General features: G+C 36.6%; 10 protein-coding genes across 10 annotated transcripts; 6 read left to right on the top strand and 4 right to left on the bottom strand.

The window, feature by feature from the left end:
- BMR1_03g02190 (Translation initiation factor IF-2) lies at positions 63 to 2,684 on the bottom strand (the record flags this gene model as incomplete). The annotated part of the gene is made up of 7 exons (XM_021482025.1): positions 63 to 341; positions 362 to 622; positions 643 to 1,946; positions 1,997 to 2,069; positions 2,204 to 2,318; positions 2,339 to 2,454; positions 2,550 to 2,684. The coding sequence occupies 7 exons, from the start codon at positions 2,682 to 2,684 to the stop codon at positions 63 to 65; spliced, it is 2,283 nt and encodes a 760-aa protein (XP_021338592.1).
- Positions 3,885 to 6,080, bottom strand: BMR1_03g02185 (conserved Plasmodium protein, unknown function; the record flags this gene model as incomplete). The annotated part of the gene is made up of 1 exon (XM_012793593.1): positions 3,885 to 6,080. One exon carries the CDS (start codon positions 6,078 to 6,080, stop codon positions 3,885 to 3,887), a length of 2,196 nt encoding a protein of 731 aa, XP_012649047.1.
- On the top strand, positions 6,713 to 8,197 carry BMR1_03g02173 (conserved Plasmodium protein, unknown function; the record flags this gene model as incomplete). The annotated part of the gene is made up of 2 exons (XM_021482024.1): positions 6,713 to 7,918; positions 8,027 to 8,197. 2 exons carry the CDS (start codon positions 6,713 to 6,715, stop codon positions 8,195 to 8,197), a joined length of 1,377 nt encoding a protein of 458 aa, XP_021338591.1.
- Positions 8,198 to 8,560: 363 nt separating this feature from the next.
- On the top strand, positions 8,561 to 8,950 carry BMR1_03g02172 (PHF5-like protein; the record flags this gene model as incomplete). The annotated part of the gene is made up of 4 exons (XM_021482023.1): positions 8,561 to 8,612; positions 8,633 to 8,745; positions 8,766 to 8,843; positions 8,864 to 8,950. The coding sequence occupies 4 exons, from the start codon at positions 8,561 to 8,563 to the stop codon at positions 8,948 to 8,950; spliced, it is 330 nt and encodes a 109-aa protein (XP_021338590.1).
- BMR1_03g02171 (PHD finger-like domain-containing protein 5A) lies at positions 9,458 to 12,841 on the top strand (the record flags this gene model as incomplete). The annotated part of the gene is made up of 8 exons (XM_012793591.2): positions 9,458 to 9,805; positions 9,827 to 9,891; positions 9,912 to 10,611; positions 11,122 to 11,664; positions 11,687 to 11,893; positions 11,954 to 12,387; positions 12,408 to 12,625; positions 12,648 to 12,841. The coding sequence occupies 8 exons, from the start codon at positions 9,458 to 9,460 to the stop codon at positions 12,839 to 12,841; spliced, it is 2,709 nt and encodes a 902-aa protein (XP_012649045.2).
- BMR1_03g02170 (RING zinc finger protein, putative) lies at positions 13,161 to 14,126 on the bottom strand (the record flags this gene model as incomplete). Its single annotated transcript, XM_021482022.1, has 3 exons — positions 13,161 to 13,484; positions 13,506 to 14,035; positions 14,057 to 14,126. The coding sequence occupies 3 exons, from the start codon at positions 14,124 to 14,126 to the stop codon at positions 13,161 to 13,163; spliced, it is 924 nt and encodes a 307-aa protein (XP_021338589.1).
- BMR1_03g02165 (EXS family) lies at positions 14,509 to 17,238 on the bottom strand (the record flags this gene model as incomplete). The annotated part of the gene is made up of 6 exons (XM_021482020.1): positions 14,509 to 14,634; positions 14,893 to 15,012; positions 15,035 to 15,329; positions 15,375 to 15,509; positions 15,532 to 15,621; positions 15,644 to 17,238. 6 exons carry the CDS (start codon positions 17,236 to 17,238, stop codon positions 14,509 to 14,511), a joined length of 2,361 nt encoding a protein of 786 aa, XP_021338588.1.
- Positions 17,239 to 17,497: 259 nt separating this feature from the next.
- On the top strand, positions 17,498 to 18,596 carry BMR1_03g02160 (conserved protein, unknown function; the record flags this gene model as incomplete). The annotated part of the gene is made up of 6 exons (XM_021482019.1): positions 17,498 to 17,722; positions 17,744 to 17,849; positions 17,870 to 17,969; positions 17,992 to 18,138; positions 18,159 to 18,218; positions 18,269 to 18,596. 6 exons carry the CDS (start codon positions 17,498 to 17,500, stop codon positions 18,594 to 18,596), a joined length of 966 nt encoding a protein of 321 aa, XP_021338587.1.
- Positions 19,012 to 20,078, top strand: BMR1_03g02155 (conserved Plasmodium protein, unknown function; the record flags this gene model as incomplete). Its single annotated transcript, XM_021482018.1, has 2 exons — positions 19,012 to 19,084; positions 19,105 to 20,078. The coding sequence occupies 2 exons, from the start codon at positions 19,012 to 19,014 to the stop codon at positions 20,076 to 20,078; spliced, it is 1,047 nt and encodes a 348-aa protein (XP_021338586.1).
- On the top strand, positions 20,934 to 22,140 carry BMR1_03g02150 (Protein tyrosine kinase; the record flags this gene model as incomplete). Its single annotated transcript, XM_021482017.1, has 9 exons — positions 20,934 to 21,083; positions 21,106 to 21,200; positions 21,224 to 21,295; positions 21,316 to 21,435; positions 21,456 to 21,528; positions 21,550 to 21,664; positions 21,686 to 21,885; positions 21,907 to 22,026; positions 22,048 to 22,140. The coding sequence occupies 9 exons, from the start codon at positions 20,934 to 20,936 to the stop codon at positions 22,138 to 22,140; spliced, it is 1,038 nt and encodes a 345-aa protein (XP_021338585.1).

Below are 22,205 nucleotides of genomic sequence, written 5' to 3'. Positions count from 1 at the left end.
TTTATAAAATTAGCGATTTAAACCATACTAATTACATTACATGGTTTACTGCGGTTGTCGTCCTAGTACCAATCCCTTTTATTCCTAGATTCAGCTTTACTGATCTCCTTCCTGCACCTATCACGAAGGTGATCTAGCAAATCCGAAAATAGGTCAAATTTAATAATTGTCACCTTATTTAAAATGGCATGTTTTACTGCATCTGCCAATATAGGCACTTGGAACGCATATATTGGCACATTGCGCGAAAGCCTATTTTCAATTTCCGCATGAATAACATCGGTTGGCCCAATAGGGCCAATTCCGCCATGTACTAATGGTATCCTGACACCAAATTCATTCTACGTAAAACAACTTGTACCTCTATTTTTTCGAACCCGTCCAATAGCATGTCCAAGCTTCCGACGAAACTCGTTCTCATTATCACCGAAACGACCAATTTTTTATCAAAAGATACGACAGAAGTGTGTGCTTTTACACTTGAATCTACAATGTCTGCTGATATAAATCTTTCAATTTCATCAGACGTCAGTTGCGGTTCTCCCAGCACTCTTCTACGAAGCTGTTCCGCTTCCACAAGAAGCGTCCGTTTGTTAATGGTTTGGCGTTGCTGCTCAATTTCCTAGATAAAAAATATAATACCCTCTGTTGTATTCTTGTATCCCATCTTTCCAATACATATCTGTTCGAGATACTTATTTTTTCCGGTTCATGAAGCTCATTTGCATAATGTCTATCATTTTCATAATCATATCCATTAGAATCATCATTAGTATCTAAATTTTCTTGAAAATTGTTTCCAATCCAATCCCTTTTTAAGAATCTGGATTTGCGCCCTTTCCCTGCAGATGCAGTTTTATTTTCTGACGATGGTAGATCGCTACCCGTATCTATTTCTTCATCTATTTTGGACTTGGGTTCCAAAAGAATTGATCCTTTATCACCATCGTCGTTATCACCAATTCCAGATTTATCCGTATCTTCCATGTTAATTTCACTAAGTGAAGTTATCATTTCTAATTGATGCACTTCATGTGTTGTTATGTTATCTATACCAAATGGAATATCAATTGGACGACCAGACTTTTGAGCTTCTTTAAGCAACGAAATGTTTATGCGATATTGGGATAATCTAAATGCTGAATGTATGGGTAAAGTCATTATCAAATCATCAGTTGTGGCATTGCCATAAGGTTTCAGCCCATGTATTTGCACACATTGACCCACAGAGGCTGATTGAACTTCTTGTCCATCTAAGTAAATCCTTTTTATGCGACCAAAAGCGGTACCTGCGACAAAATGATTCCCCTTCACCATCACACCATGGCGTACAACCACACTCAATAGCACGCCTCTATCATGTCGTTTTTCCATATCCACAATTAGGCCTACGGAGGCAGGTGTAGCATTTGCTCCTACCAAAGCATCTGATTTGCGAATAAATGAATGATACTTTTTTACATCTTCACCGCCTAAGCTCATAGGTTTAATCGGATTGAAGGGTATATTACAATTTTTGAGTCTATCAAAAATTGTAATGTAGAGTCTATCAACATTATCACCAGTTATGGATGAAACAGAAATTGCTTTGTTTACTTCATTTGTATAGTCACGAGATATTATACCTTCATGATACATATTCAGTAATTGATTCCTAAGCTCAGCAATTGTAAGTTCGGGATCTATGTGAGGAAGATCGCTTTTGGTGAGCACAAATATTATTGGAACTTTGAATCTATCAGCCTGAATAATAACATCTCTAGTCTGTATTTCTCCCCCGCATTCTAGTGAAACAATCACTAGTGCAAAATCTGCCAGATGGATACAACGGCCACGAAGGATTTCAAATAATTCATGTCCAGGAGTATCAATAAGGGTTATCTTATCATTAATGTATATAGATCTCATATTTTGCGTTATGGGCTCTATTTTGGAATACTTAGTTCCTAATTTAGCTGTGCTGCGAGTATTGGTTAAAATAAATAAAAACCCTTACCAGCTAAGGCGTCAAATAGAGTAGACTTCCCATGATTTGCGTGGCCCACCAGTACGCCAACAGGCACTGAATTCTATGTAATAATTCATAATTGGCAAGTTATAAATAATTAACATAATATCACATATAGTTAACATCAATTGATTGTAGCCAACATCTACAGGATAATAATTGCAGTATAGATATATTTAACAAACAAATTTATACCTTAGTTTGAAAATCTTGCCAAGTTGGCTCCGGATTAACCATTATTGGTTTATAGCCAAAGGAGGAACTGGCATAAGCCGCCAATTCAAATGGCAATATCACACCTCTTTTGGAACTGATAAAGCTGCAACTTACTTGGATTGAAACTGCCTCCCCTCCTTATCCTTCCAGTAGTAATTTTTGTCCCCTATTGCTACATTGCAAGCCTTGAAGCAGGTGTCATAATCCAGTCGCAACATTATTCTCAATTCCTACATTAATTAGCTAGGGTTGAATAGTGCTGGGAGATATTAAAAAATTTAGACATGCATTTTTTCAATATAAATACATTATATTGAGTGCATACATGTATTGGAATGAATGGAGGTAGTAGAATCTCAGGAGATTTTTGTTTCCATCCCTTTGTGAGCGTATTCTTGAACTTAAGTCGACCCACTGGAATGTGTCGTCCTTTGTACAACAATGCTAAGCTTTTTAACATCACAAATAAACGCTATTTGTTTAAATACTGGAGACACATTGTTTGTCATATATTCCATCACAACACAACCTACATAGTTCATCCACCCTACACACCAATATGACGATTTTCGATTTATACATCTAATCATAGTTCATGATCAGTAACTAATTGGCTTAAATCGACTATCAATATGTATAAAAACGAGTTTAGTTACACACATTCATTTTCGTAGCTGAGAATCATTGCAATTCATTAATTGACCCTTTTAAACATCTTTTTTTGATATTTAAGTTATCTGTTATCGTGTATAAATTGATAATATTTGTTAACTAGCGCAGAATTATTATTAATTTAAGGAGATTTAAAATCATAACAAGCGAAATTTCCTAACAAATCTATACATCAATAATTTGTAATTCAGAGATGACATGTGCGATAATGAATATGAATTTATTAATTACGGTTTACAGTTGCTAAAATTAATTATATAGAAGGCCTTTTCATAATCCTTAGATCTATTATTCATTACAATTATTTCTAATTTGACATTCCTATTCTATGCTGAAACCAAAATTCCAGTACCACCGTATTCTGAATTATATAGACTAATCATATAGTGATAATAAATATAGTAGAATCAGCAAACAGAATAGTTATAATATACATTATTGTATAATTACATAATAACTGGGTGCAGTTTTAATTGTAAAGAGAGCCATAAATACATACCAATTCATTATAATTAAAAAATACATAATAATATGATTAGAATCGACAACTTATTGTGCTATATAGACCAATCCTTAAATCTTTAAAACAGTAAATAACCGTTTCATTAGATTCAAAAACCTATCTGGACTACTTATTCACTGAAATTTGATAATCAAACTATTACACTATGCAAGGTGTATATTGGGGTTTTAATTAGCCCAATGGTCATGGATTTTGTATTTTATAATATAAGATAGGGATAATTGTAACAAACAAATCACCTGATGATGGTGAATAAAGATCCCAAAATAATTAATTTTTAGCAGCTATACCACATATAAATTATTACTAGCACTAATTGCACATGATATTTGTTACCTATTCATAATAATATAAACCAATATTAGATATACAATTAATACACATATTAACAAGTTAATATATATCAACTAAACTTAGCTAATTCAAAACTGGTTAATATATATAATTCATAGTATACAGTTATTGTCAAATGACAGTGTGTATAGATGAGTGATCTTTATCATAATCATCGGCGTCATTTTCCGATCCCTCGTAAACAAATTGGGGAATTTGTGAAAAGTCAAAATTATCCACCACACTACTCTCATGCTCAAACAGTTTCGATTTTTGCTTATTGCGGTTTAGTGACTTGGTTGTTAGACTCCATTTCCTATTCAGTGAATATGGGTCATAGTCTTTTCCAGATCTTATTGAAGTGGTATTTTTTGAACTACTATCAATAGTTTCAGTTAAAGACAACTGTGGCACATGCAAATATTCATTTTTATCTGATTCATTGGTGAATTGGCGCTCAGAAAAGTGTACAGGTGATCGGCACACATCGGGGATATCATTTACAGTGCTTGCGTCTATATCCGTGTGCTCAATAGAGTATTTTTTAACCCCATTCCTAGCATATTTTAGGAAGGATAAAGGCGATTTAGGAGATATATCAGCCTTTACATTAGAACTATAAGGATTGTCATCACCATTAGTATCATTGTCGTTTTCAATCTTCTTTAGCTCATTCAATGCTTGTACCCAAATCCTTGGTATTGAACTTGAGGATGATGCCAAGAGCACTATATTTGCAGAACTTTGTGGTTGGTCAGAGATAACTTCCAGGTGTAATCCGTTAGAATGCTGTCTCCTGGCCTCAATTGTGCGCGGATTAGTAGAATTCTCGAACAATTCACACCTCAACGTGTTAATTCTGAATGAAGATTCCACCTTTTCATTTGGATCATCTGGATGTGCGTGAATTAGTAATAATGGCGGCCTAATAGTCACAACACGCTGCAACCATTCTTTTCTCTTCCAATCGCGACGCAAAAAAGTGCCAACAAGAAGTGGAGCTTCTAAGGTTGGCGTAGATGACAGTATATATTGGTATTTGCCCTTTTCCAGATCCTGAGCCACCTCCTTAATTTTATTATCGAGTGAAATCCAAGTATCTGCTATTTTGCGTGATGAATTAGTTATGTATATCTCCTCTGTCGCCAACAAATTTTGAATATTACCAGGATTAATATACCAATGTTGGATTAGAGGTTGACCCAGTAAGGGTATGTCTTGGCATTGATATATAAGTCTTTCATATTCCGGTTTCAAGTCTATGAATGTGTTCAATGCTAGACCAGTATTAGTGCCGCTGATTTTCTCCAAATCTTCCAAAGTCTTCAATCTCTCCAAAATATATTTAGAATAAGCAATAGAATCTTTGTGTAATGAGTTCAATTTATCAGAGCCTACACTCAGCAGCTGGCGAATTTCAGAGTTGGTACTATCTTCCCTTGCCTTGATGGCGTCCATGAGACAGGTTGTGGACTTTTCAACGGAACGTTTGACATTTTTTAGCATAGTTTCAGATTTTGCAGAAAAATGTCTAATCTCAGGCAACAGAGATTCCATCACATTGTGCCTGTCTACCACAACAGATAAACACTCCCTAAAAACTTCAACTACATCACCAACACCCTCGGAAATTGTGATTATTGTATGCTCATCGTGAGCTTTAATACATTCTTCACATAAAGGCAAGAAATCGCAGGTTCTGCAACAGCTGCTTATCATGTTCTTTGTATGAATTTTACATTGGTTGTATGTCTTTCGTTGTGTCAGATTAGTGGGAGATCCGTCTAGAAATGATGCCTGACTAGATGCCTTCAATCTATGGATAGAAGGCTCTAATGTTAGAGTATATGGATTGTCATTAAGCGTGTTGATGTCCTCAAAAACGTCTATAGTGCCAAACTTTGATCCGTTGGAGCTATTTAGTTTGAGCAGTGACTTTTGCGGCACTTGAATATTCGGAATCAGACTCTCAACTTGTTTCATAGTTGTGCTTGATAATTTGGGTTTCTGAAATGGGAGTGCAATGTCTTGTTTCGATGGTTCACTAGTGTTTAGTTCTGGACTTATGTGATGGGAAATTCCCCTATTCTTGCCGAAGGGCGGGACCTTAAGTACCGTTTTTGGGGTCCGTCCTAAGGTTTCAGTCGTATAGACGTTAGGCAATTTCGATTGAGAAGCTTTCATGACGCCACATGATTGGGAAGATGTATATTTTGGCATTTCATCATCACTGGGTATCACTATATCCTTGAGCGCACATTTGACATTCTGTGCTATATCAGGGAATACTTTGGCAGCATTCCAAAAATAACCACCTAATCCATCCATTGTAACTAATTTTATGGGTTCAATTTCTCTGAATGGTAGCTCCTTATTTTACAATGTTTGTAACCCATGGACCTTTCGGTTGGCTGAAGAAAAATTTCAAATTTTTCAGTGAAAAATGATGTACAATTGTAATTAATAATAGCTATTACTATGTGATTGTGTATATTATCTATGATGTAGATATTTTGGCATTGAGCGTCCGGGTGAATGAATAAACAGTATACATCGATGCGATTAGTGGCACAAGCAAATAATTTTGTGACTTATGATTAAAAATAATTATAACACATTCGACAGCAGAATTATAGTGCCAAAAAGGGTTTAATTGTGCTTTTTCATCCCTACTATATACTCATGTCACAAGATAGTGACACACGTGGGGAAGCGTACTCTAAGTGGTCGCATATCTACTATATAAACCTTACCCCAACAGGGGTAAGGAAATATTTATCGAATGCCCTACACATCTACATAACTAATTATTTAATGAATAATTCTGACGAAATACATCGATTGGCGCAATAAAAATCACGTTACAAAAGCGATTGGTTGGTCAGCTGCAGAAAATTTCTTCATGAATTTTCTGCAACAGCTCATTTTTGCACAACACACTAAACATTTGCAACTTAATTATGAGTGTAATTGAAGATAACTTCATTACGTGTGGTATAAATGACCGAGGGAATGCTAACCGAAACTTGAGGAATGACAGACAATTTAGCAAATCCATAAGTATTGACCATAAAAATAGCTGCGACGGTAATATTCGAAATTGTAAAGTGGGACAGGTTGAATTTCTACCTCTTATGATTGCTAAATCTCGCCATGACACTGCTAACTCTAATTGTACTAACGGCGACGCTGACGCTATTATGAGCATTGCAAATGCCGACTATCGCAAAAATACCTTCCAATCCATTTACTACCAGCAGGAAGAATTGCCTGAAGTGGCATCACTCCCATACGGGTTGGTGGATTGTGATAATGGTACTAGTGACGAGATTACTTCAAAAAAGGTGTTGGACGATGCTCTGGGTTATATTAATGGAACAAAGAAAACCTGGGTGCACGATTTTACCGTACTTACGAACATACAAATTGCAATAAATGAGGACAATGCGGCACTCCTAGATTGGGATTTCATATTTCCAGTGATACAGTTTGTATCAGAACATATTAAAAACATTAGGTCCACCGTAGCCAAGAACGCAATTCTCACGGCACATGTTATAGGCATAAAAGCACATGATTCAACTAGCAAGATCAAGATACAACTTCTACCATCATTATTCTCAGCTAGCATATGCGAAAAGATCGTAATTAGAAAACCAGCAAATGATGCACTGGATGATTTTTCTCGATCATGCAGAAATTGGTCTGATTCGCCTTACCTATGGGCACTTTGCCTATTCTCCCGCGATAGGAATGCAAGAATATGCGCTGTAGCTGCTAGACTAATAAATTTGTTCATCAAAAGCATTGACAAACACCAACTCTCGAAGGTAGAAATCAACCAGTTAAATCAATACCTCAACTTAGGCTTAGGGGGGAAACTAGCAGATACAAGACGTCATTTTGTAGACACGGTGGAGTATCTCCTTGATAATAAAAATGATTCGGAAATTAAAAAATGGCTATTTACACTCAGTATGGGTACCCCCTTGTATTCACTCGTATCGTTGCGCGAAGTGAAGTCCACCACTTCTTATGGCACTACTAGTGATTGCGAAGTTACAGGTGGCATTAATGGCCTGAAGAGGAGGCCACTCAGCAACTTTTTAAATAAAACAAGAGTAAATGTTAAGCCCATGGAGCACAGTTTAGACGGGACTCCCTCTGTGAGTTAATTACACAATTTGTTGAATACATATGAAAATATTTACATAGCACTAGTATTATTTCGTATAATGGCATGTCAAATTGTATATTATAAATTGTTAACGTAGCTCATAACTCATACAAGCGACCCGAAAGCCGGCACCAAGGAGATTGAGATGAAGCTTAAATTGAAGGGTTACGAAGCGGATTCAGAGTGTGAAACGCCCAATTGGTGTTGCGATAACCGATTTGGGTCGAAGGACTCGTGTTTTTTAGCAATATCACGGATACTAAAATGATTACACGGTATTTAGTCTGAAGATTATATGAATTTAGCCACAGTTGATCATAACATAAACGTTAAACGCGGTGCAAAATGTAGCACTATATTAAATTTATATTTATTAATTGGTGGTTGCTTTTAGAATTGATGTTTTCTTAATTATTTCACAGAAGATTGGGGGATATACCATTAAGCGATTTTACTAGAATGATTAAGTAATGTGTGGATCAGTGGAGTAATTATATAAAAATACATGACTTTTTATAAATAATAAATATAGAACAAATACAGACTTAGATAGTCTATTTTTATATTGAAAAGCACATGACTTATTCAATGCCTGACCAGTATAGTATAGAGAGTGGTATTGTGGTGTTAGATGTCTAAGCATCACCCTGATTTGATTATGTGCCGAAAACAACCAGGAATCTGTAAGTGAAAAATTATTTAGCAATTGGAAGATTATGTGAAAAATGTGACGGAAAATGTCCCATTTGCGACTCTTATGTACGTCCACATACCCTGGTTAGGATTTGCGACGAGTGTGATTATGGCACTCAACAGGTATTCAAACTGTAAATCAGGGCAGATGCATAATTTGCAATTCGTATGGCGTTTCAGACGCTTACTATTGCAAATCTTGCTGTCAATGCGAGAAAGATGTAAGGGAAAGTTAACATAGCGCGATGGTTGTCCGAAGATTATCAATTTAGGTAGTGCTAAGACGGACATGTTTTATGAAAGAAAAAAGTATAATTTTCAAGCTTAATATTACATTGAGCTTTCGCGAAATTGAAGGATAACATGACAGTAGTCTATCATTAATATCTGTTAGATACGTGGATATGAACTCACATATATATCACGACTTCAAATAGGGAAAATTTCGATTGATTAAATTTTCAACAATAATTAAAATTTGTCAGGGATCACTCAACTGTATTTAAATAAACTTATGATACACAAGCTATTAGTTAAAGCAATTAAATAATTGACTCAATAACATATTTGTTGGCATTTATGATTATTTGGGCAATTATATGAATTAATTGATAGATAATTGAATAAATAAATCAATAGTTTACGTGTGTAAATTATACTGGCATTAGGGTATTAAAAGTTTTGCGATTTTTAGGGCAGAACGTTGAAGTCATATAGTATTGTATGTCAAGTGTATTGGTATTCAATTTGCAGTACACGTAGGTGGATGCAAATATTTTCAAGATTCATATTTTGAAAATATTTGTGGTTGTGCGTGGGGGTTTCATGCGTATCAATGAGCTCCAAGGGCAAGAAGAAGCAACAGGTTGTTGAGGAGGATGACGAGCTGGATCAATTGTTGGAGGATTTAAACCTCAAGCCCACGGTAGATGATAAGAAATTAGAGTCTCAGCAGAAAGTCGAAACGAAATCAGATCAACCAATTGATGACATATCTGAGGCAAATGATGGAAATGAAGTAACAGTTAGCACTGACACTATTTCAAAAAGTAAGAAAAAGAAGGAGAAGAAGAAGGAAAAGAAGAAGGAGAGGGGCGAGGATTATGAACCTGACAAGTCTAAGGGTAAAAAGGTCTCAGCGGCAGCAAAAGCAGCGGCAGAAAGGCTTAAACTGGTTCAGGAGGTAAGAAAATTAATCAATTAGTTCCAAGAACTTAAAAGGCTGGAGGAAGAGGAGGAGCAGAGGCGTATTGCAGAAGAGGAGGAGAGGTAATAAATAGCTGAGTCAGGATAAGATTGAAAGAAGAGATGATTGAAAGGGAGAAACAGCTGAAGAAGCAACAAAGGCAAGAAAGGAAAGAGAGACTTAAGCAACAGGGCAAGTTACTTACTTCAAAGGAGAAAGAGAATCTTGCTAGGAACAAAATCTTTCTTGAACAACTAAAGGCCAAAGGCATAATACCCATTGTTTCACAGTCTATTTCTGAAGAAGCTAAAGGTACCGGGAAAAGACTCCTAATTGACAGTAGGAAGAGGAGACCCAAAAAATCTAATAAAAATCAATTGGAAAATGAACAACCATCTGAACTTGAATTCAAGAAAACCGGCAATGAGGATAACAAATCAGATTCAGGAAACGAATCTAACTCATCCGACAGTAGCATTGGCAGTTCCAATAGTTCATTGAATGATGATTGGGAGAAAATACAATTGGAATCGGATAGTGAGCCACAAAAAATTGTAAAGTCCTCTAGCATAGAGAGTTTGAAACACATTACAAACCCAGCTAATGAATCAAAGAATGATAAAGAGGAGTTACCATATCGATCCCCTGTTTGCTGTGTATTGGGTCATGTGGATACAGGGAAGACTAAGTTATTGGATAAAATTCGACATACAAATGTGCAAAAAGGCGAGGCGGGAGGAATTACACAGCAAATTGGCGCCACATTCTTCCCAAAAGATGCACTGGAAGTTCACTCTAAAATGGTAAGTTTCAAGATGTGTATTTTATATTTTTCGATCCATTTCAACGTATTGGTTTGGCTTATTAAGTAATCATAACGATAGAAAATTATATCTTTGCACCGAGATTTTAGTGTGTATCTAAAATGTGTTTTTGCTAGCGGGTTTATACAATCAAATGTCAAATGATCATACAAAGTGGATGTGCAATTACATTAAATAGATATATGTATAAACATATCAAATTTACTCTGGTATTTTGTCAATGAATGGTTATAACGACACTTTGTTTCTACACCAATCAGTTATAATTAACATTGCAGTCATAGTTTAATTAAAAATCATGTATTTAACACTGCCGATTAAATAGTTATGATGATTTGCCTAAATCATATCAAATAATTTTAATAATATGAAAATGTCTATTACATAACTCTATATTGATTAATCCTAAGCTATGATGATTACAGAAAGTATATAAAATGTTTCCAAACAAAATTATACAACTATATCTACCATATCATTCTTATATAGGTGAATCCCAACTTCAACGTACAAATACCCGGGCTACTAATCATAGATACTCCTGGGCACGAATCCTTCAATAATCTACGTGCAAGAGGTTCATCTTTGTGTGACATTGCTATATTGGTTGTTGATGTAATGCACGGATTGGAACCACAGACAATAGAATCAATCGGACTGCTCAAAAATCGCAATTGCCCCTTCATAATCGCCATGAATAAGGTGGATAGGGTGTATGGGTGGAAGGCGCAGCCTTGGAAACCAATTCTTGAGACCTTGGCGCAACAGAAGGAATCAGCAAAGGAGGAATTGTATGATCGTATCCGACGAATACAGAATGAATTATCAGGGCAGAGTTTAAATTGCAAGCTTTATTGGGAGAACGACGACTCTAGGAGGAACATTTCAATTTGTCCAACAAGTGCGGTAACTGGGGAGGGTATCCCTGATTTGTTATTTTTAATTATGAAACTGGTTCAAATGTTTATGTCCAGAAGCATTACAGTATCATTAACATTCAGTTGTCACTTGATGGAGGTTAAGAATATAGAGGTATAAAAACTCATTAACACAGGGTTTGGGGGTTACTATCGATGTGATATTATTTAGTGGCGAATTAAGTGTGGGAGATGTAATAGTGGTTTGTGGGATGAATGGGCCTATTGTGACTACAATTAGGGCCATTTTAACTCCGCAACCTCTAAAGGAGAGTAGGGTTAAGAGTGAATATGTTAGACATAACAGTATTAAGGGTACGATTGGCATTAAGATTGTATCACAGGTATGAATATTTTTAAATTGAAAAATTCTTGGGCTTACCTGAAAGATGCTAATAACTTAGGGATTAGAAGATGCTGTAGCGGGAACGGAGTTACTGGTAGCTAAAGATGGTGATGATATTGAGGAATTGAAAGTGGAGGTAATGCGAGACATATCTTCAATATTTGACTGTGTTGATCGATCCGGAGTGGGGGTTTACTTGATGGCTAGTACCCTAGGGTCACTAGAGGCTTTACTTCAATTTATAAATGGGCAAAAGATACCAGTATTTTGTGTCAACATTGGGGCAGTGCAAAAGAAGGATGTCAAGAAGGCTAGCATAATGTTGGAGAAAAGGCCAGAATATGCGGCTATACTTGCATTTGACGTCAAAGTTACACAAGATGCAGAAAAGGAGGCCGAAACGTTGGGAGTTACAATTTTTTGTGCTGATATCATTTACCACCTCTCTGATAGGTTCACCAAGCACATGGAGGAGCAGAGGGAACTATACAGGTGATTACGATGAGATTCAGAAAACAGCGTATACATCAAGTCGTTTTCCCTTGTGAACTATCGATTATTCCTAGGTACATATTCAATAAGAAGGACCCGCTCATTTTTGGAGTGAAGGTTGAGAATGGGCTATTAAAGGTGGGCACGCCCCTGGTGGTCCCTGATAGAGACAACCTGATGCTTGGCCGTGTTGGTAGTTTGGAAGTGAATAATAAACCTACTGAAAAGGCTGTTAAAGGTTGTTAGTGTTAGTTATTTAGGCCAGGAAGTTTGTATAAAGATATGCGGCGAACCTAATATACTATATGGCAGGCATTTTGACGCCTCGAATAAACTTTATTCGAAGATAACAAGGGATTCGATTGATTGCCTGAAGGAATTTTTCAGGGACGAGGTTCCAAAGGACGGATGGCAGCTGATTGTACAGCTGAAAAAAACATTTAACATCATATAGCCGCTAATTTTTAGTACAAATCTTTTTAATTGAGAATTTATTACCACGATCCTCCTGTTCTAACCATCAAAAGATGGTACCAATATAATATAGATAGTAAAATACCGCGTTAAATGTTCTCAAAGTGCAAAATTAGTGTAAATTTACATGAAGACGTTACGTTTTTTTAACGCATTTTTACCGCTAATTACTATTGGTGGTAGAAACTTTTACATGCATCACATGCATATATATTGGCGAAGAGTAATTTTCAAGTATCAAAGCAAATTTACTCATAAAATATCAAGTGTTGGCGGATTGTGCTTCTGGCTGTTATCGATTAATTTCCGTTTACTTCTCCAGCCTCCAAAAACTGTACTACATTGGTACGACAAATTGGGCATTCTTGACTACGCAGCAACCAAGAATATATACATTCTTTGTGAAAGTAATGCCTCCCATCGCAGGGCATGATTATAATAAGATCATCTGGTAACAGCTCCACAATACATATGGAACAGGTTGGAATTTCATAGTCAATAGCTATTGTCCCATTGAAACTGCCGGCTTTATGGGATCTACTGGAATTACCACTTATACCAGATTCTAGAATATCCTCCTTAACGTCTTTATATGAAACTACTCGCAGTTTTTCGATAATTTCCTGAGTTAATTGATGCCTTACATTTGGAGTTTTTGGCTGCAAATCACGAACATCCAGATTGAATCGTACCATAAGGTACAGGACAAGGTGCAGAAGTGCGCAAAGAATAATATAGGCGACTTTTGGAAGCAAGTATAAGACAATTGCGGTCCAAAACAACACTTTGCAGATGTAGTAAGAATACGATGTTCTATCTGTAGAGGGATTTACAAAGATAATGAAAATGGCAGCAACACACCAAGCAATTCCTGAAACGTTTGAAAGCATGACCGAAACTCGTAAACAATGTACGGGCTCCGCGTTATTAGCTCGATAAAACGTCGACAGCCAAGTACTGTTTAGGATACTCCAAATAGAACGTATAATCCAGAAAAGGATCATTAACTCCATCAAACCAAATGATTTGTTCTTATTCATCTCTTGGAAATTGATTATGAACCAGACAAGAAATGATACTAGTGAGAGAATGATGACAACTTGGACATAGCTTAAAAGTACATGCAAGTTTGAATTAAAGTTTAATGGACGCCGTTGCATGATGGACGGATTCGCTAAATTAATTAGTTTCTTACTTCCTTGGACAATACCATCGCTAAAACTTGTCAAGTCTATCATCGTTCCCAAGTTTACCGGGTTTTCCATGGTATATAGCGCACAGTACGTCGTCTAGTTCGATTTATTAGCCTGGTTCATACAGAATATGTTGGCATTGCACTTCGTTTTTGTTGTGATGGCGGTTCGTGTGTAGACTATAGGATGAATATTGTGGAAACTGTGAATAAATATGGTAATTATACTTACTGATTTTGATAAGAATTAAACAAAGCTACCTGGGTCATGCGATATTGTAGAATGTTATACAATAGCACTGAGTATAACCTAATAGCGTTGGGTATAATCAGACCAGTATACACGATGTGGTGTATAGATAGTATGGGGTGGGTATGCATAGATCTATGAGACCACGAAAAATCCGTACAAAAACTAACTAAAATTAACAATATAATTCTCCCGCTGCCTTTGGCTAGGTTATACTAGCCAGCTCGCGCACTATTAGCGATTTACATTTGTACATTTTGGGGATCCACAACGCGGCCCGATACTTTGACGAATTGTTCAAGTGTTCATTCTCCAGCCGAAGTATCACCCACTATATAAATCCCCTTAATTTACATAAATAAATATGCAATGTGCAATATCTATTTATCATATTTCATATATGGTAGACGTGTAAGTATAGATTCGTCACAAGACCCATGTGCTATTTGCACATATATATAATCAATGGTACAAGTACAAAGGCTAAAAGTCACATCTCTGCTAATTAGTATAAGCAGACTAGTCCATTTGCGTTAGATATGCTGTTATATTTAGATGTAGATGTGAAACATTAAGTCTGGGTACTTACTAGCGTCCTCCGTGCTACTTCTACAATTTGAATGAAAAACCATCCGAACTCATAAGAAAATACCTTATTAGACAGGAATTTGACATCAAATAGCGTGAGTGCCCACGTCACACGACCAAACTATGTAAAAAGTGTAACTTGCTATATTGACGATCGCGACAAAGTAGTAGAATAATTCAGGGAACATGATGCGTTTATCCTTTGCAACATTGAATTTCCTATTGTGCATATATCCACTCATCTTTTGTTTACCATCGCCATCACTGACAACGGGTACGATGCCATAGCCTAAGCTCAAGCGAGTGCCTTTGCTATCATCGATGTAAACCTTTTCTTGGTTGACAGAAACTTTTTGAGAATGTATCCCCGATCCTATGTTCCCATTTTCGGTAACATTGCTGGAATTTGCTGGAGATATTATAGGGTCAAACCCTCGCCTATATTAATTTTGCGCTGATAGTGGACAGTTGGGGAAGGCTTACTTTAACAAAATGTTGGTGCCAAGTGTCAGGCCCCAATCGATGCAGGTGTCCCAAATGATCGTATATATCGTGGTTACTGTGTAACAAATGCTGTTAATGATTATCCATGTGGTATACGTTACTTTAAATACATGGCTAAATCATCAAGTGACGGTACCTGGGAATTGAGGAAATAATAATTGCGTTTATTGCCAGCAGATACTTGATGCAGTTGAATATATGTATAGAATCGTGGGTATTTATATACCTGGGTCAAATTGCGTGGATACCTTGTTAAACACTGAGTCAGGCGAAGTATAAACGGGATACTGGTGAAGATTGGAATTAGGTAAAATCGCTTGTTAGTCGGAAAAATATTCCGAATGGTAGAAGGTAGCATGTAATAGAAGTAGCAGAATACATAGGCCAGATCGTTGAAGATCTTAGTATACGAGGTCATAACATCAGCCAGAACCGAATCGCTGAGGCTTACGTTAAAACAGCCGATTAGTAGGCCTCTGAAAACGCGAATTATGGCCCATATCCCACATAAAATATACTTGCGTTTTATCCCAAAATCTATAAGCGTTAAACTGCATAATACCAACACGATTAACACTATGACGTAGATATAATAAAACTTATGTCGGTTAAACAGTAGATACTTGACGTCCAGTACGTATACAGTGTATGAGATGATGATGGGCAGTATTAAGGCCCCACCCATTGTATAATACTCGGTGCCCCGAGTACAGTAATTACCAGAAAGATTGAACAGGAAAATGTAATTGACACCATACTTCTCCATATAATCCTGAGCTGCTCCGACCATATACCACAGAAGACTTGATAGGAAGAAGAAGCGGTAGAACGGCATTAATGTGGGTAATATATTCATCACGTAATCCACATTTCGGTTTATCGGCAGAAATGTTACTATTAACGCTATGATAAAAGCTAGGGTTATCATTCCGTGGATAAAAAACACAAGGGGCCCTACCCTCTTTGAATTATGCTCAATTGCATCCTTGACGATCTTGACCAGGCCATCATGGTCTAGATTATTTTCTTGACCCAAAATCTGCCTGTAAGTGTTCAATATCCTCTCATTAAGATCGTTATGAGCATCTATTTCAGACAGTATTGCCTTATACAGCGGATATAAATCGGTGATATCGTTGGTCTTGAGCATCTTATCTTTCTTCTTCAAAATCTTGTACACAGCCAGTATATTTATGTTCAAATAATTCTTGAGTTTGTCAGAATACTCCCACAATGCAATGCACGCAGTTTGCAACATTCGAGAATGTCCCTCATCTTTTCCGCATCTCTTGGCATTCTCATCCACTACTGTCAATAATAACGATTCCATGTATTCAATCTCGTCCAAATAGTGCTTACAAATGGTGCGTATATCCTCCCTAAGCATAAAATCAAAAAGACTTTCAGCTTGTGTATTTTCGTCATAGGCTTGTCTCGAGTATTTCATAGGTAAAATTGTGTTGAATGCCACAGAGGCAGAGAGAGCTTTCAATTTCTGGCTTATTTTATCTTTAAGCGATGTACCATTTGGTTTGGAAGATACTGCCTTGTTCGAATCATATGATATATCATAATAATTTAAGTCGGGAATCGAGATGACTGTGTCATTGTTTGTGGATATCCTGGTTTTAAGCTTATCAAGTTGCTTACTACCTGCACGATTGACGTTGTCATTTAGGTCATAAAGCCCTGATTCTAGTTCCAGCTCCTCAATTGTTTTTTTTGAAAGTGATGCGTTAAATTCTTTGGCCTTTTTGAGCAAAGCAACTAGGGCTTTGTAACGGACATAACGATCCGCCCATTCGGGACATCTGAGCTCTATAAGCTTCTTGCCAAATTTCATTGTAAAATCCTGTTCTGAGCATATTTGTTATCGTGCTTGAATACTAAAGAATTTGTGTGTAAAAATAGCTTTAAGTCGCCAGTACAAATATGTCTATGCTAAAGAGTGGATGTGACGTGTATAGAATATGTGATTTTGTGACACGCTCAATAAATAATGATTACATTAGATCACATGGAATATATTACTCGTTATTCTTAAAAATAGTATATGGGTATTGTTATGACATATTATTTACCCCCTACAAAAGACAACCACGATGGCTAACATACCCGTGTGTTGTCAACCAGATTCAGTAGCTTTTCTGCCCAATTCAAAAGATATTATAGTTGCTACGTACACACATAGTGAAGGTGTACGTAGTGGTAGTTTGATGGTCTTACATTCACAAAGCTACGCTGTACAACAATGTAACTATCAGACCCGTTCACAGTTGAAACTTAATTGTGGCATTTTGCACGCCAAACCATACATAATCAATGGGGTATTTTACTTGTAAATGTAGTCAAACTATGCAATATGTGCTGCATCTGATGGAAGCATTAAATTTGCCATGCTAGATCCAGTGATATCAATAGAAGGATCCACGGTAGTGGATTCTAAGGCTCTAGGTGTGATATATCTTATCTAGTACTTTCAGTCTGTAAAGATTCCTATAGTGGAAAGGTTGTAGGAGGTCTTTCCACCGGCAAAATTGCCTTGATAGACCGGGGTAGAGTAGTAAATTGGTGGTAAATCACTGTTTAAGATTAGGACTGGGCATGAGCTGGAAGTGTGGGCTTGTTACATGGATGGAAAACTCATATATACCGGGGCAGATGATTCTAGATTGCGTATTTGGGACATTAACACGTTATCAAACAGCACTAGTAATCCGAACAATTACATTGCTGAAATTAAGTAAACAATTCAATACTTAGATCATTTGGTGCCGGTGTAACTTGGATTTCTACTTCTGATACTGAAATAATCGCAGGGAGGTACGGTGCATCCAAAATTACATTAATCATTTTATCACCAGATAATTCAGTCACGACAATTGCCTAAGATGGTTTGACAAACGAGCGTTAAATTGTGAGGTAAAAAGGTTAAAACTTCCGGGTTCTCCCTGGAAATTAGTGCTTCGCGACTCAATTTTTTACGCAGCAGTTTGTCAAGGACTGGTGTATGCATTTACGCAAGACAATAGTTTAGTTGGTACGGTGGCGCAAATTAATGAAAAAATACACTATGAATTTGAAAATTTGCCCCAAACAGAACACAGCCCCCTAATTTACAGCGTAGATGTCAAGGATAATATTTTGGTGGCAACTGATTTCTATAACAAGAGGTTGATCGTCATGGATGCCACTTTTTAGTGGATATTACAATAATTGGTTTACATATTATTAATATATAATTTTATTGTGCGTGCGATTGATTCGCGAGAAAACCTGTATATTATTTGAGTTGATGTATTTCTTAATTTCTAAGTTCCCACTCGAGTGCTTATTGTATGGAGCCCTAGCTATCAGTGTAAATTTGATATAGAGTAATGTTAAAATTTTCATTACTTGACGATTTTTTTCGCAAAAAATCGTTGTCGTCGCAAATGTATTGTATAGTGTGTCATGAGACATTGGGCCAGTATATATATATATATATACTGTGTCTATATGCTAGAGAGCCATTGTTATACATAAATTACATAGATTTTTAGACATTTAAGCTTATCAAAACATTAAACATTTGTTGAATACTAACTTTCCCATTGTTGTGTCATGAGAGTATGATATGTTTGGGAAAAATTTTACTCTCAGACGCACTCCAGGTGATGAACCTGTAGACTTATGGAATTATTTTCACGGTATCTCCCATTTAATCTAGGAGACGAGGCAAAATTTGGATTGTTAATAGTAACTAACGTTGGTGTTGTAGACGAGTACAATGTGAATGTGGAACTCAATCTTAGGCATGGCTCTTGTGTGGGCCAGGTTTATGAGGCACAAGTTAAAATTAAACAGGACTTTCGGTTCACATGGATTCCTCTAAAGCTGACTATTGGGTCTACAGCTATGGCAAATATAAACGATGAGTTACCTGAACATAAGGGAGTAATTAAGGTTGTAGTATCACGGAAAGTATGTAAACACAAGATCAGTGATGGATCAATAGGCGTTAAGGAACCCTTCAAGTCTATAATTGGCAAGATGACCAACAAAGAGAAATCTTCAGGAAACCATTTGATTATCCACCAAAATGTAAATATATCACATACGTTAATTCTTAAAACAAAAGTTGTGCATGATGTTCACCTATTGGTTATGGAAAATGTATCTTCGCACACATGTATAATTTCCAAGGTAAAAAGTGATTTTGAAACGCTTTTATCACGTTCTCTACAATTGCTACCTACCGAGCGATTTTCGTTGGTGTTGGATGCGGAAAAAATAAAGTCAAATATTTTGTGGGTCAATTGGTCATTAGAAACACCCAATACACAATCATATCGCCAAAATATTTGGTATCCGACAGAAATAGTGTCGAAGAAATCTAATAATAAACTCCGCATTGTATGCTCCCATGTAAATTTCACAAACGGATTAGCCACGCTGGATATCACGATTTACAACAATACAACTGATGAAATGGATATACAGTTATACATGGGGCATAGTGACAGTTTGGTGGTGCTTCAGGAGAGCTATTCAGTGGGATTAATTAAGGGTAGGACAGGGGGGAGTTGTAAAGTAGAGTATATAGTTGTGAGACGAGGGATTCAGCAATTACCAAACATTAAGCTGGTGGATAAGTTGAGTAATAAGAGCTATTTGCTTTCGGGGGTGATTTTTCAGTTCTAACCCACATTTTCTATTTATCAGTTAGTTTTCAAGCTCCCGAGTCTTTTGGTTATAGCAATAATGCGTCTATGCCCTAATCATTGTATAATTAACTAGTTGGTTGGTGGTATATGTGACTAATTGATTGAATTTGTTGGAAGGTGGATTGATTGCCTTGAAATTGTTGTTAAATATATAAATGGTACGATATACCGATTAAACCACCAACCGACTCCAAAGTGTGTATATTCATTGATCGTATGATTGATTGTAATGTAGAAATTTTCAAATTCTAAGATTATGGAATAAGAAACCAGCAGGAAGTATAGAAGTTTTTGAGATATTGCCGATTGGCAAGCATATGCCAGAGTATTAAAGTATCTATGCTAACGAGGTAAATTATAAATTAGGGAATTATGTGACATGACAATTGCGTAATTTTTTGGAAAAGTAGTATTTTTAATATAATAAAGCATTTTTTACATCTTATCAGACATATGTTCATGATATGTACCAAACATATCGTGCCAAAGGACGTGTATGTAAATGATCACTAAACGGGCTCCACATATCTATTACTGGGGTAGATATTATAAGTTATGGATAAGTAAATTTATGGCGATAGATTCCAACAAATTTGTGGTTAGTAGCGACAATGATTATGGCTAGTGTGTGGAGTACTTATGAGTGAATGATTGTAGTGGTGGCTAGCAGTGAGTATAGTTAGGTAATCCCTACACACCCATTTAAATAAGATGCAAATAGCATTTAAATTGACATATATTGTGTGTATGTCCACGTTTATTGCGTTTCCATGACGTATCTGCTGAGGTGTGTCTTGTGTATCTAAGTACCAGACACAGCACTTAAATTGTTATGGGCATGACGATGGATGTTAAAGGTTTATACACTCCAAAGGCACGTTTTTCTGCTAGGGAAACGAGGGACAAGTTCGATTTTGCTATACAAAGCAAGTTTCACTCCCTGGACTTTACACTGGATGACTTTGATATAGGTGCATTCGTGGTAAACCTCAAAATTTACTCAGGGCGATGGTGCCCATGGGCAGGTTTTTTTGGCAAGGGAACGACGTACCGGTTTTATTTGCGTGTTAAAATGCATTTTTAAATCACAACTTGTGAAGTAATTGCCTAATAATCACACAGAAATGGACAGGAAGCTATTTTCAAGCGGGAAATCGAATTGCACGGGCATCTGAGACATCCAAACATAGCATGGTATGTACATATTTATCCAGCTTGTATACCTGGTTCACTAGCCCTACTATGATATTCATAGTGATGGAATATTGTTACAATGGCGATCTATTTAATTATATGTCAAAACATGGCCAACTGAGTGAAGAAAGGGTATCAGAGTATACAGATATTTACATAGAATTTTGTTCGAAGTCATTTGGGCCATTAGAAGCTGCCACGACAAACGCATAGCGCACTTGGATATTAAACCAGTAAGGTTCTATGTTACAGAGGAGAATATATTATTGGACCATGAAAACAGGTGTAAATTGGCGGACTTTGGATTCTCTGCACACATAGGGCATTTGTACCGCTCAAACGGAGTGCCTCATCATCGTGGCACGCATGGTAACACGCAATTAATGGCAGATTATTGGTCTCCGGAGCAGTGTGCCAAACATTTGGGTCTGGGGTTGAAGTATGGGGAGTATGATGAACAAAGCGACATATGGGCGTTGGGCATATTGGCAGTTGAATTGTTTATTGGATACCCTCCATTTGGATCTACTACTGAAGAGCCCAACAATGTGATTATGAACAGAATCCACACTTACCACTGGACCAAACATGTACTTTTATCTATTACGCAGATTTTTGAAATGAAGAGGGAAAAACATCTACTCTCGTCGACGCCTGAGTTCCGATCTTTTGTAGAGGCCTGTCTCAGGAAGCACTCTTTTAAACGTCCCAAAGCAGACGAGCTACTGATGGTTAGTGGACGAATAATATAGCACCCATGGATTGTGAAACACAACATTAATAGATTTAAAGATGAAGCATTTATTTCCCAGCCACGATCTGGGTACAATTATAGGAAATCGTAAATTGCTATTTTTAAACAAATAAAACCTAGTGTAAACTTGAAGATAATTGTACAATAGATTTGCGA

This window comes from Babesia microti, chromosome III (assembly GCF_000691945.2).
Source record: "Babesia microti strain RI chromosome III, complete genome".
In the NCBI taxonomy this organism is placed as follows: Eukaryota; Apicomplexa; class Aconoidasida; order Piroplasmida; family Babesiidae; genus Babesia; species Babesia microti.
Note: the sequence above shows the minus strand (reverse complement) of the source record. Positions and strands in the feature narration are given on the sequence as shown.